Raw genomic sequence first — 12,052 nt, 5'->3', positions numbered from 1 at the left:
CGCTTCTCAGCCCGCCCTCTGTTCGTTGGATCGGCGGCTGGTATGGAGCCAGAGATATTCTGGAAGATGGTTTGCTATATCAGACTGAGTACAGAAGCGAACTGAAATTGAGCGGAAGTAGGAAGTCTGACGTAGGCAGGCTAGCTTGGACACTGGATGCACAAGCAAGCGCGAATGATGCACGCTTTCTTGCCGCGTTTCCAGAGTCGCGGCTCTCTGTCTTTCTTAAATTACGAGTACGAGCAACGGGAGAAAGCGACGCGTCCTGCATTTTCCACAAGTTTTTGATGTCAATACACACCTTCTGCAACCGCAAGCATGTCTTAATTTCTTCCAAAAAGTGGTGGGGACATGTCCCACCTGCAAATTACGCCTATGAGCTATTCCCTTTTTATTAGTCTCACTGCGTTTTAAGAAGGTACAGGCATTGGCACTGGCATCGGTATCTGCGAGTACCAGAAACAAATATCGGAACTCATACTCCGTCTTTAAAAATGGTAGCTGTGCATCCCTAGCAGCTACAACCACACCGGGGACCCGTTTCAGAAAGCAGGGTAAGTGCAAACTCAGAGTAAGTTAACCCCAGAAAACGGGATACTCTGGGTTTTCAGTTTCAGAACGCGAGGTATATCAAACCCGTGACCGCGGGGTAAGTCAAGCCCGTTTCAGTAATCAAGGTATATTATACTTAGAGTGAGTAACCATAGTAACCTACTCTGTGAACCTAACCTGGTCTGGAGCAGGTTTTATTCCACTAACCCGAGGTTTGTTTCAATCTCCGCCCCTTTTAGAAGCGCGAGCGGTGTTGAACTTGCCTACGGCGTTTGTTTTTTCAATCGTTTTCCTTAATCGCGCACAAGTTTATAACACAGACATTAAATGTCCGTTTATTCAGTACCCGTAGATGAGGAAGCTGCATTCATTTGGAGAGAGTTAAATTTACGTCGGTAGAGAATATATGGTGAAGCCCCGTTTGGATGTTTTATCATATCCGGAGGATTTTTTATTTGAGCGATACAGTTTTTTTTACAGTCCATTAAATATATTCACAATCTGCTTCATCCTTACATCACAAACCTCTCTCATGAATGCACTCTTACATCTGAGCAGATTATTTTTATGGTTACGTTTCTTTGCTTACGGAAGCTTTCTTTATAACACCGATGCAGAACACGTGAGCAAGGCAACTGTATGCAGAGCAGTAAGAAAAGTGTGAATCGCTCTCAAGCACTTTTTATACATTTGTGTTAAGCCTCCTGTGAGAGCCATCAAAGAGGAGGTTCATAGGATTGCAGGTGAATGGTGAACGCCTTTCTGAATAAGCTGATCAAATAAATGTGGTCTTGCTGCCACCTCTGGAAGTAGCTAATAATTCAAATACCCTTAAGGATTTCCCAATGTGATTGGGTGCACATGTAGCCGGTCCCACTCGCGCGGTCTTCGAACCGACGTTGGCCCGAATGGGAGACGGGCGTTCTAACGATGAGCCGTAGAGCGTCTCTGTCTGTTGGTCAGGGAGTGAGGCTTACACACTGCACAGCTCTTCACTCCGTTACACACAGCTGGAGCAGGGGCAAGCATGGCCAGTTTTTTGTCTTCTATAGCCACAGTGCTCGGTTCTCATATCCTCATAACTTTCAAAGCCAGTTTATTAAATATATCAAGCATTTCCCAGTCAGGCATCCTACAAGCAAGAGCATTTAAACTCACCGGACTGAATGATGTTTTTATATTTTATTTTCAGCTGCTGCCATGTTCTTTTTATTGCAGAAGGATTGCACCTATGACAAAAATCGAAGGTATATATGTGTTTATATATATATATATATATATATATATATATGTATATCTTACATGTAAATGTGTATATATACACATATATATAGTGCCTCCAATTCGACTGCGAGAAATAAACGGAACGCTTTTTGTCACGTGGTGTTGCCATGGTGAATCATGTTATCTTCGCTCAATTGATGATGGCTTTTTAAAGCCGTGATGAACACACGTAACCTTGAGTGAACTTACTAAGAGTGGATTGAACTCATTGAAACCAGCTGTTCTGAAACAGAAAACTCAGAGTAGCGATTATCTGAGTAAATCAACTCAGAGTTCATATTTTAACTCAGTGTTGCTTGAACCTCCTTATTGAAACGGGTCCCTGTAAGCTCCGTGTTCGTGTCGGTACAGAAGCAGATCATTACATGACGACCCAACCCCTGCCTGCGGAAGAGTGTAATATGGTTTCCAAACAACGTTGCTGCATTCGCCGGTTCCATCAGCTTAGTAAACAAATTCATCTGTAATAATTTACTCAATCTGTAACTTAATTGCACTTAACAACCACATTGGGGAACCCATGAGCAAAAGTTCTATAGTGTTGCTTTAACAAAATCAATCAAACTAATTTGTTTTATTTTTAAATCTAATGTCAACAAAAATGCATTAATTTGTTTATTGAAGTATATGACCATGAAATCACAGTAAATTTTATTAATTTAACAAATGAGACTGTAAATTTCTTCAGACAGAATTCCGTCCAAAATACTCCCCACAAAAATACTTGTGTTGTAAAACTCAGTGATAAAGTTCCTTGAAGGACAAACTCCTGTAAGAAATAAGGAAAAGACAAACAATGTGTTACAAACTAAGCGCCAACTCATGCAAAACTACCAACTAATGGCAAACACAACACAAGTACAAATGTATAAATAGTACACAATTAAAGATATCACATCACACAGGAGAAAAGGTGTATGCACTAGTTTGCAGGTGAGAACACCTGTCTGGGTAGTGTGACATAAGCAGAGGGTCCGCTGAGCTTTGATGAGAGCGTTCTGGTGAAAAGGATCTCTGAGGGCTCAGAGAACGATGACGTAATGTGGATGAGTCACGCAAAGTGGAAGAAAAGACAGGGGAGAGACCCAGTCTGCGCAGTTCCTGTACTGCACGTTCCCTGAGAGAGAGAGGGAGCGAGAGAGTGAGAATGGATATACTAATTAAGTACGTATTGACTTAGAGCCAAAAACAAAGGAAGAAAACACTAAGAAAGGGACATCTTACACCTTCAGTTACTTTAACAATGATCTTTTAATTTGAAATAAGCAATGAATCCTTAAAGTATTACCTTTCAAATCGCTCAGTGGACAGGTGTCTCTTCGTCATGTCAAGATCTGCTTCTAGCTGGGTCGACCGTGTCCTCAGCTGAACCATGTCCCTGCTCTGAGAACTCCTAGAAAGAAAGGAATTCAAATGAAGAGGGACGGAAGAAAGAGAAGAGGAGATTAACATTCTTCAAAACATAAACACTCATGTTTTACTTCCGAGTATTCAAAACTAATACAGTATACATGTGTCTTTTAAGTCTAATTATGTGTGTGTGCCTGTACACTCACACTTTGCTGTCAGCCATGCTAAGTTTGTCCCTGAGTTTTTGTATTTCAGACTTTCGTTCTTGAGAGGTGAGCTGTCTCTGAAGTTCGACTTCTCGTGCAGACACCAGCAGGCTCTCCAGACTCTGAACAGACAGACGCTCACTGGCCAGCTTTTTCTGCAACAGTACCACCTCAGATTGACATGATTGTAGCTCATGCTGCACCTATATGTATGAACACAAATGACTTACATGACCATTCTATACTGTTGGTTGTTCACAATTCACTGATCCTTCATGTTTTTAGAAAAATGTTATTCGCATATTGTATAATCTGGGAGATGGTTTGCTATATCAGACTGAGTACAGAAGCGAACTGAAATTGAGCGGAAGTACAGAGTCTGACGTAGTGGCCGCGTTTTTATACTGGCTGCGTTTCCGGAGTCGTGCCTCTCTGTCTTCCTTAAATTACGAGTATGAGCAACAGGAGATGGTGAGAAAGCGATGCGTCCTACATTTTCCTCAAGGTTTTTTATGTTTATGAGACTAAAAAATACAGACCTTCTGCAACAGCAAGCATTTTTTAATTTCTTCCAAAAAGTGGTGGGACAGGACCCACCTGTGCTCCCCACGTTGTTGTGGCCAGATTGTTGTTGTCACATCTGTGTCTGTGCACTTTTGATGAGTTACATCTGGGTATCTGACTAACCAGCTGTTGTCATGCGTGAGGCCCAGTGGCCTGATGGATAAGGTGTCAGCCTCCGAAGCTGGGGATTGAGGGTTCAAGTCCCACCTGGGTTAGTTGTAAATTGTGATCACAGCTGTGAAATGCTTTATGACAATTTGTTGAGGCCAGATTGTGGTTTTCCCATCTCCATCTGAGACAACATGGTTTGTATGAGGGGCAGTTTTGATGAGTTACTGTTGTAACATCTGCGGATCTTACTAACCAGCTTTTGTCATTTGTGTGGCCCAGTGGCCTAATGGATAAGGAATCAGCCTCCGAAGCTGGGGATTGTGGGTTCAAGTCCCACCTGGGTCGATCTAAAATGGTGACCTTTAGATCGCAGCTGTGATACGCTGCATGACAATTTGTTGAGGCCAGATTGTTGTTGTCCCATCTCCATTTGAGACAACATGGTTTGGATGAGAGGCAGTTTTGATGAGTTACTGTTGTAACATCTGCAGATCTGACTAACCAGCTTTTGTCATTTGTGAGGCCCAGTGGCCTAATGGATAAGGTATCAGCCTCCGAAGCTGGGGATTGTGGGTTCAAGTCCCACCTGGGTCGATCTAAAATCGTGACTTGTAGATCGCAGCTGTGAAATGCTGTATGACAATTTGTTGAGGCCAGATTGTGGTTGTCCCATCTCCATCTGAGACAACATGGTTTGTATGAGGGGCAGTTTTGATGAGTTACTGTTGTAACATCTGCGGATCTTACTAACCAGCTTTTGTCATTTGTGTGGCCCAGTGGCCTAATGGATAAGGTATCAGCCTCCGAAGCTGGGGATTGTGGGTTCAAGTCCCACCTGGGTCGATCTAAAATGGTGACCTTTAGATCGCAGCTGTGATACGCTGCATGACAATTTGTTGAGGCCAGATTGTTGTTGTCCCATCTCCATTTGAGACAACATGGTTTGGATGAGAGGCAGTTTTGATGAGTTACTGTTGTAACATCTGCAGATCTGACTAACCAGCTTTTGTCATTTGTGAGGCCCAGTGGCCTAATGGATAAGGTATCAGCCTCCGAAGCTGGGGATTGTGGGTTCAACTCCCACCTTGGTCGATCTAATGGGTGACCTGTAGATCGCAGCTGTGATACGCTGCATGACAATATGTTGAGGCCAGATTGTGGTTGTCCCATCTTCATTTGAGACAACATGGTTTGGATGAGAGGCAGTTTTGATGAGTGACTGTTGTAACATCTGCAGATCTGACTAACCAGCTTTTGTCTTTTGTGAGGCCCAGTGGCCTAATGGATAAGGTATCAGCCTCCGAAGCTGGGGATTGTGGGTTCAAGTCCCACCTGGGTCGAAGTTAAATGCTGATGTTTAGATCACAGCTGTGACATGCTGCAAAACAATTTGTTGAGGCCAGATTGTGGTTGTCCCATCTCCATCTGAGACAACATGGTTTGTATGAGGGGCAGTTTTGATGAGTTACTGTTGTAACATCTGCAGATCTTACTAACCAGCTTTTGACATTTGTTTGGCCCAGTGGCCTAATGGATAAGGTATCAGCCTCCGAAGCTGGGGATTGTGGGTTCAAGTCCCACCTGGGTCGATCTAAAATGGTGACCTTTAGATCCCAGCTGTGATACGCTGCATGACAATTTGTTGAGGCCAGATTGTGGTTGTCCCATCTCCATCTGAGACAACATGGTTTGTATGAGGGGCAGTTTTGATGAGTTACTGTTGTAACATCTGCAGATCTTACTAACCAGCTTTTGTCATTTGTTTGGCCCAGTGGCCTAATGGATAAGGTATCAGCCTCCGAAGCTGGGGATTGTGGGTTCAAGTCCCACCTGGGTCGATCTCAAATGGTGACCTTTAGATCGCAGCTGTGATACGCTGCATGACAATTTGTTGAGGCCAGATTGTGGTTGTCCCATCTCCATTTGAGACAACATGGTTTGTATGAGGGGCAGTTTTGATGATTTACTGTTGTAACATCTGCAGATCTTACTAATTGTCATTTGTCTGGCCCAGTGGCCTAATGGATAAGGTATCAGCCTCCAAAGCTGGGGATTGTGGGTTCAAGTCTCACCTGGGTCGAAGTAAATGCTGATGTTTAGATCACAGCTGTGACATGCTGCATAACAATTTGTTGAGGCCAGATTGTTGTTGTCCCATCTCCATTTGAGACAACATGGTTTGTATGAGAGGCAGTTTTGATGAGTTACTGTTGTAACATCTGCAGATCTGACTAACCAGCTTTTGTCATTTGTGAGGCCCAGTGGCCTAATGGATAAGGTATCAGCCTCCGAAGCTGGGGATTGTGGGTTCAAGTCCCACCTGGGTTAGTTGTAAATTGTGATCACAGCTGTGAAATGCTGTATGACAATTTGTTGAGGCCAGATTGTGGTTGTCCCATCTCCATCTGAGACAACATGGTTTGTATGAGGGGCAGTTTTGATGAGTTACTGTTGTAACATCTGCAGATCTTACTAACCAGCATTACTAACTAGCTTAGTAACCAGATCTTACTAACCAGCATACGCTGCATGACAATTTGTTGAGGCCAGATTGTGGTTGTCCCATCTCCATCTGAGACAACATGGTTTGTATGAGGGGCAGTTTTGATGAGTTACTGTTGTAACATCTGCAGTTCTTACTAACCAGCTTTTGTCATTCATGAGGCCCAGTGGCCTAATGGATAAGGTAATGCATGTGAAATGCTTTATGACAATTTGTTGAGGCCAGATTGTGGTTGTCCCATCTCCATCTGAGACAACATGGTTTGTATGAGGGGCAGTTTAGATCTTACTAACCAGCTTTTGTCATTTGTGAGGCCCAGTGGCCTAATGGATAAGGTATCAGCCTCCGAAGCTGGGGATTGTGGGTTCAAGTCCCACCTGGGTCGATCTAAAATGGTGACCTTTAGATCGCAGCTGTGATACGCTGCATGACAATTTGTTGAGGCCAGATTGTTGTTGTCCCATCTCCATTTGAGACAACATGGTTTGGATGAGAGGCAGTTTTGATGAGTTACTGTTGTAACATCTGCAGATCTGACTAACCAGCTTTTGTCATTTGTGAGGCCCAGTGGCCTAATGGATAAGGTATCAGCCTCCGAAGCTGGGGATTGTGGGTTCAAGTCCCACCTGGGTCGATCTAAAATCGTGACTTGTAGATCGCAGCTGTGAAATGCTGTATGACAATTTGTTGAGGCCAGATTGTGGTTGTCCCATCTCCATTTGAGACAACATGGTTTGGATGAGAGGCAGTTTTGATGAGTTACTGATGTAACATCTGCAGATCTGACTAACCAGCTTTTGTCTTTTGTGAGGCCCAGTGGCCTAATGGATAAGGTATCAGCCTCCGAAGCTGGGGATTGTGGGTTCAAGTCCCACCTGGGTCGATCTAAAATCGTGACTTGTAGATCGCAGCTGTGAAATGCTGTATGACAATTTGTTGAGGCCAGATTGTGGTTGTCCCATCTCCATTTGAGACAACATGGTTTGTATGAGAGGCAGTTTTGATGAGTTACTGTTGTAACGTCTGCACATCTGACTAACCAGCTTATGTCTTTTGTGAGGCCCAGTGGCCTAATGGATAAGGTATCAGCCTCCGAAGCTGGGGATTGTGGGTTCAAGTCCCACCTGGGTCGAAGTTAAATGCTGATGTATAGATCACAGCTGTGACATGCTGCATAACAATTTGTTGAGGCCAGATTGTGGTTGTCCCGTCTCCATTTGAGACAACATGGTTTGGATGAGAGGCAGTTTTGATGAGTTACTGTTGTAACATCTGCAGATCTGACTAAACAGCTTTTTTCATTTGTGAGGCCCAGTGGCCTAATGGATAAGGTATCAGCCTCCGAAGCTGGGGATTGTGGTTCAAGTCCCACCTGGGTTAGTTGTTAGTTGTAAGTTGTGATCACACCCACAAATTGTGGGTTCAAGTCCCACCTGGGTCGAAGTTAAATGCTGATGTATAGATCACAGCTGTGAAATGCTGTATGACAATTTGTTGAGGCCAGATTGTGGATGTCCCGTCTCCATTTGAGACAACATGGTTTGGATGAGAGGCAGTTTTGATGAGTTACTGTTGTAACATCTGCAGATCTGACTAACCAGCTTATGTCATTTGTGTGGCCCAGTGGCCTAATGGATAAGGTAATGCATGTGAAATGCTTTATGACAATTTGTTGAGGCCAGATTGTGGTTGTCCCATCTCCATCTGAGACAACATGGTTTGTATGAGGGGCAGTTTAGATCTTACTAACCAGCTTTTGTCATTTGTGAGGCCCAGTGGCCTAATGGATAAGGTATCAGCCTCCGAAGCTGGGGATTGTGGGTTCAAGTCCCACCTGGGTCGATCTAAAATCGTGACTTGTAGATCGCAGCTGTGAAATGCTGTATGACAATTTGTTGAGGCCAGATTGTGGTTGTCCCATCTCCATCTGAGACAACATGGTTTGTATGAGGGGCAGTTTTGATGAGTTACTGTTGTAACATCTGCGGATCTTACTAACCAGCCTTTGTCATTTGTGTGGCCCAGTGGCCTAATGGATAAGGTATCAGCCTCCGAAGCTGGGGATTGTGGGTTCAAGTCCCACCTGGGTCGATCTAAAATGGTGACCTTTAGATCGCAGCTGTGATACGCTGCATGACAATTTGTTGAGGCCAGATTGTTGTTGTCCCATCTCCATTTGAGACAACATGGTTTGGATGAGAGGCAGTTTTGATGAGTTACTGTTGTAACATCTGCAGATCTGACTAACCAGCTTTTGTCATTTGTGAGGCCCAGTGGCCTAATGGATAAGGTATCAGCCTCCGAAGCTGGGGATTGTGGGTTCAAGTCCCACCTGGGTTGATCTAATGGGTGACCTGTAGATCGCAGCTGTGATACGCTGCATGACAATATGTTGAGGCCAGATTGTGGTTGTCCCATCTTCATTTGAGACAACATGGTTTGGATGAGAGGCAGTTTTGATGAGTTACTGTTGTAACATCTGCAGATCTGACTAACCAGCTTTTGTCTTTTGTGAGGCCCAGTGGCCTAATGGATAAGGTATCAGCCTCCGAAGCTGGGGATTGTGGGTTCAAGTCCCACCTGGGTCGAAGTTAAATGCTGATGTTTAGATCACAGCTGTGACATGCTGCAAAACAATTTGTTGAGGCCAGATTGTGGTTGTCCCATCTCCATCTGAGACAACATGGTTTGTATGAGGGGCAGTTTTGATGAGTTACTGTTGTAACATCTGCAGATCTTACTAACCAGCTTTTGTCATTTGTTTGGCCCAGTGGCCTAATGGATAAGGTATCAGCCTCCGAAGCTGGGGATTGTGGGTTCAAGTCCCACCTGGGTCGATCTCAAATGGTGACCTTTAGATCGCAGCTGTGATACGCTGCATGACAATTTGTTGAGGCCAGATTGTGGTTGTCCCATCTCCATTTGAGACAACATGGTTTGTATGAGGGGCAGTTTTGATGATTTACTGTTGTAACATCTGCAGATCTTACTAATTGTCATTTGTCTGGCCCAGTGGCCTAATGGATAAGGTATCAGCCTCCAAAGCTGGGGATTGTGGGTTCAAGTCTCACCTGGGTCGAAGTAAATGCTGATGTTTAGATCACAGCTGTGACATGCTGCATAACAATTTGTTGAGGCCAGATTGTTGTTGTCCCATCTCCATTTGAGACAACATGGTTTGTATGAGAGGCAGTTTTGATGAGTTACTGTTGTAACATCTGCAGATCTGACTAACCAGCTTTTGTCATTTGTGAGGCCCAGTGGCCTAATGGATAAGGTATCAGCCTCCGAAGCTGGGGATTGTGGGTTCAAGTCCCACCTGGGTCGATCTAAAATCGTGACTTGTAGATCGCAGCTGTGAAATGCTGTATGACAATTTGTTGAGGCCAGATTGTGGTTGTCCCATCTCCATTTGAGACAACATGGTTTGTATGAGAGGCAGTTTTGATGAGTTACTGTTGTAACGTCTGCACATCTGACTAACCAGCTTATGTCTTTTGTGAGGCCCAGTGGCCTAATGGATAAGGTATCAGCCTCCGAAGCTGGGGATTGTGGGTTCAAGTCCCACCTGGGTCGAAGTTAAATGCTGATGTATAGATCACAGCTGTGACATGCTGCATAACAATTTGTTGAGGCCAGATTGTGGTTGTCCCGTCTCCATTTGAGACAACATGGTTTGGATGAGAGGCAGTTTTGATGAGTTACTGTTGTAACATCTGCAGATCTGACTAAACAGCTTTTTTCATTTGTGAGGCCCAGTGGCCTAATGGATAAGGTATCAGCCTCCGAAGCTGGGGATTGTGGTTCAAGTCCCACCTGGGTTAGTTGTTAGTTGTAAGTTGTGATCACACCCACAAATTGTGGGTTCAAGTCCCACCTGGGTCGAAGTTAAATGCTGATGTATAGATCACAGCTGTGAAATGCTGTATGACAATTTGTTGAGGCCAGATTGTGGATGTCCCGTCTCCATTTGAGACAACATGGTTTGGATGAGAGGCAGTTTTGATGAGTTACTGTTGTAACATCTGCAGATCTGACTAACCAGCTTATGTCATTTGTGTGGCCCAGTGGCCTAATGGATAAGGTAATGCATGTGAAATGCTTTATGACAATTTGTTGAGGCCAGATTGTGGTTGTCCCATCTCCATCTGAGACAACATGGTTTGTATGAGGGGCAGTTTAGATCTTACTAACCAGCTTTTGTCATTTGTGAGGCCCAGTGGCCTAATGGATAAGGTATCAGCCTCCGAAGCTGGGGATTGTGGGTTCAAGTCCCACCTGGGTCGATCTAAAATCGTGACTTGTAGATCGCAGCTGTGAAATGCTGTATGACAATTTGTTGAGGCCAGATTGTGGTTGTCCCATCTCCATCTGAGACAACATGGTTTGTATGAGGGGCAGTTTTGATGAGTTACTGTTGTAACATCTGCGGATCTTACTAACCAGCCTTTGTCATTTGTGTGGCCCAGTGGCCTAATGGATAAGGTATCAGCCTCCGAAGCTGGGGATTGTGGGTTCAAGTCCCACCTGGGTCGATCTAAAATGGTGACCTTTAGATCGCAGCTGTGATACGCTGCATGACAATTTGTTGAGGCCAGATTGTTGTTGTCCCATCTCCATTTGAGACAACATGGTTTGGATGAGAGGCAGTTTTGATGAGTTACTGTTGTAACATCTGCAGATCTGACTAACCAGCTTTTGTCATTTGTGAGGCCCAGTGGCCTAATGGATAAGGTATCAGCCTCCGAAGCTGGGGATTGTGGGTTCAAGTCCCACCTGGGTTGATCTAATGGGTGACCTGTAGATCGCAGCTGTGATACGCTGCATGACAATATGTTGAGGCCAGATTGTGGTTGTCCCATCTTCATTTGAGACAACATGGTTTGGATGAGAGGCAGTTTTGATGAGTTACTGTTGTAACATCTGCAGATCTGACTAACCAGCTTTTGTCTTTTGTGAGGCCCAGTGGCCTAATGGATAAGGTATCAGCCTCCGAAGCTGGGGATTGTGGGTTCAAGTCCCACCTGGGTCGAAGTAAATGCTGATGTTTAGATCACAGCTGTGACATGCTGCATAACAATTTGTTGAGGCCAGATTGTTGTTGTCCCATCTCTATCTGAGACAACATGGTTTGTATGAGGGGCAGTTTTGATGAGTTACTGTTGTAACATCTGCAGTTCTTACTAACCAGCTTTTGTCATTCATGAGGCCCAGTGGCCTAATGGATAAGGTAATGCATGTGAAATGCTTTATGACAATTTGTTGAGGCCAGATTGTGGTTGTCCCATCTCCATCTGAGACAACATGGTTTGTATGAGGGGCAGTTTAGATCTTACTAACCAGCTTTTGTCATTTGTGAGGCCCAGTGGCCTAATGGATAAGGTATCAGCCTCCGAAGCTGGGGATTGTGGGTTCAAGTCCCACCTGGGTCGATCTAAAATCGTGACTTGTAGATCGCAGCTGTGAAATGCTGTATGACAAT

At 44.4% G+C, this 12,052-nt stretch overlaps 1 protein-coding gene across 1 annotated transcript in view; it reads right to left on the bottom strand.

Annotated features, from left to right (window-relative positions):
• Positions 1–2,439: 2,439 nt before the first annotated feature.
• tsga10 (testis specific, 10) overlaps positions 2,440–12,052 on the bottom strand; it is a gene marked incomplete at its 5' end in the record, with an annotated part of 34,852 nt that continues 25,239 nt past the window's right edge. Inside the window, 4 exons of the mRNA XM_079463335.1 lie at positions 2,440–2,605; positions 2,780–2,953; positions 3,125–3,229; positions 3,393–3,595. Coding sequence (XP_079319461.1) covers positions 2,575–2,605; positions 2,780–2,953; positions 3,125–3,229; positions 3,393–3,595 — 513 coding nt within the window. The 3' untranslated portion in view covers positions 2,440–2,574. The remainder of the gene's footprint in view (positions 2,606–2,779; positions 2,954–3,124; positions 3,230–3,392; positions 3,596–12,052) is intronic.

Source organism: Barbatula barbatula (assembly GCF_947034865.1).
Source record: "Barbatula barbatula genome assembly, chromosome: 8".
In the NCBI taxonomy this organism is placed as follows: Eukaryota; Metazoa; Chordata; class Actinopteri; order Cypriniformes; family Nemacheilidae; genus Barbatula; species Barbatula barbatula.
The sequence above is the reverse complement of the archived record's forward strand: the minus strand, read 5'-3'. Positions and strand labels throughout refer to the sequence as shown.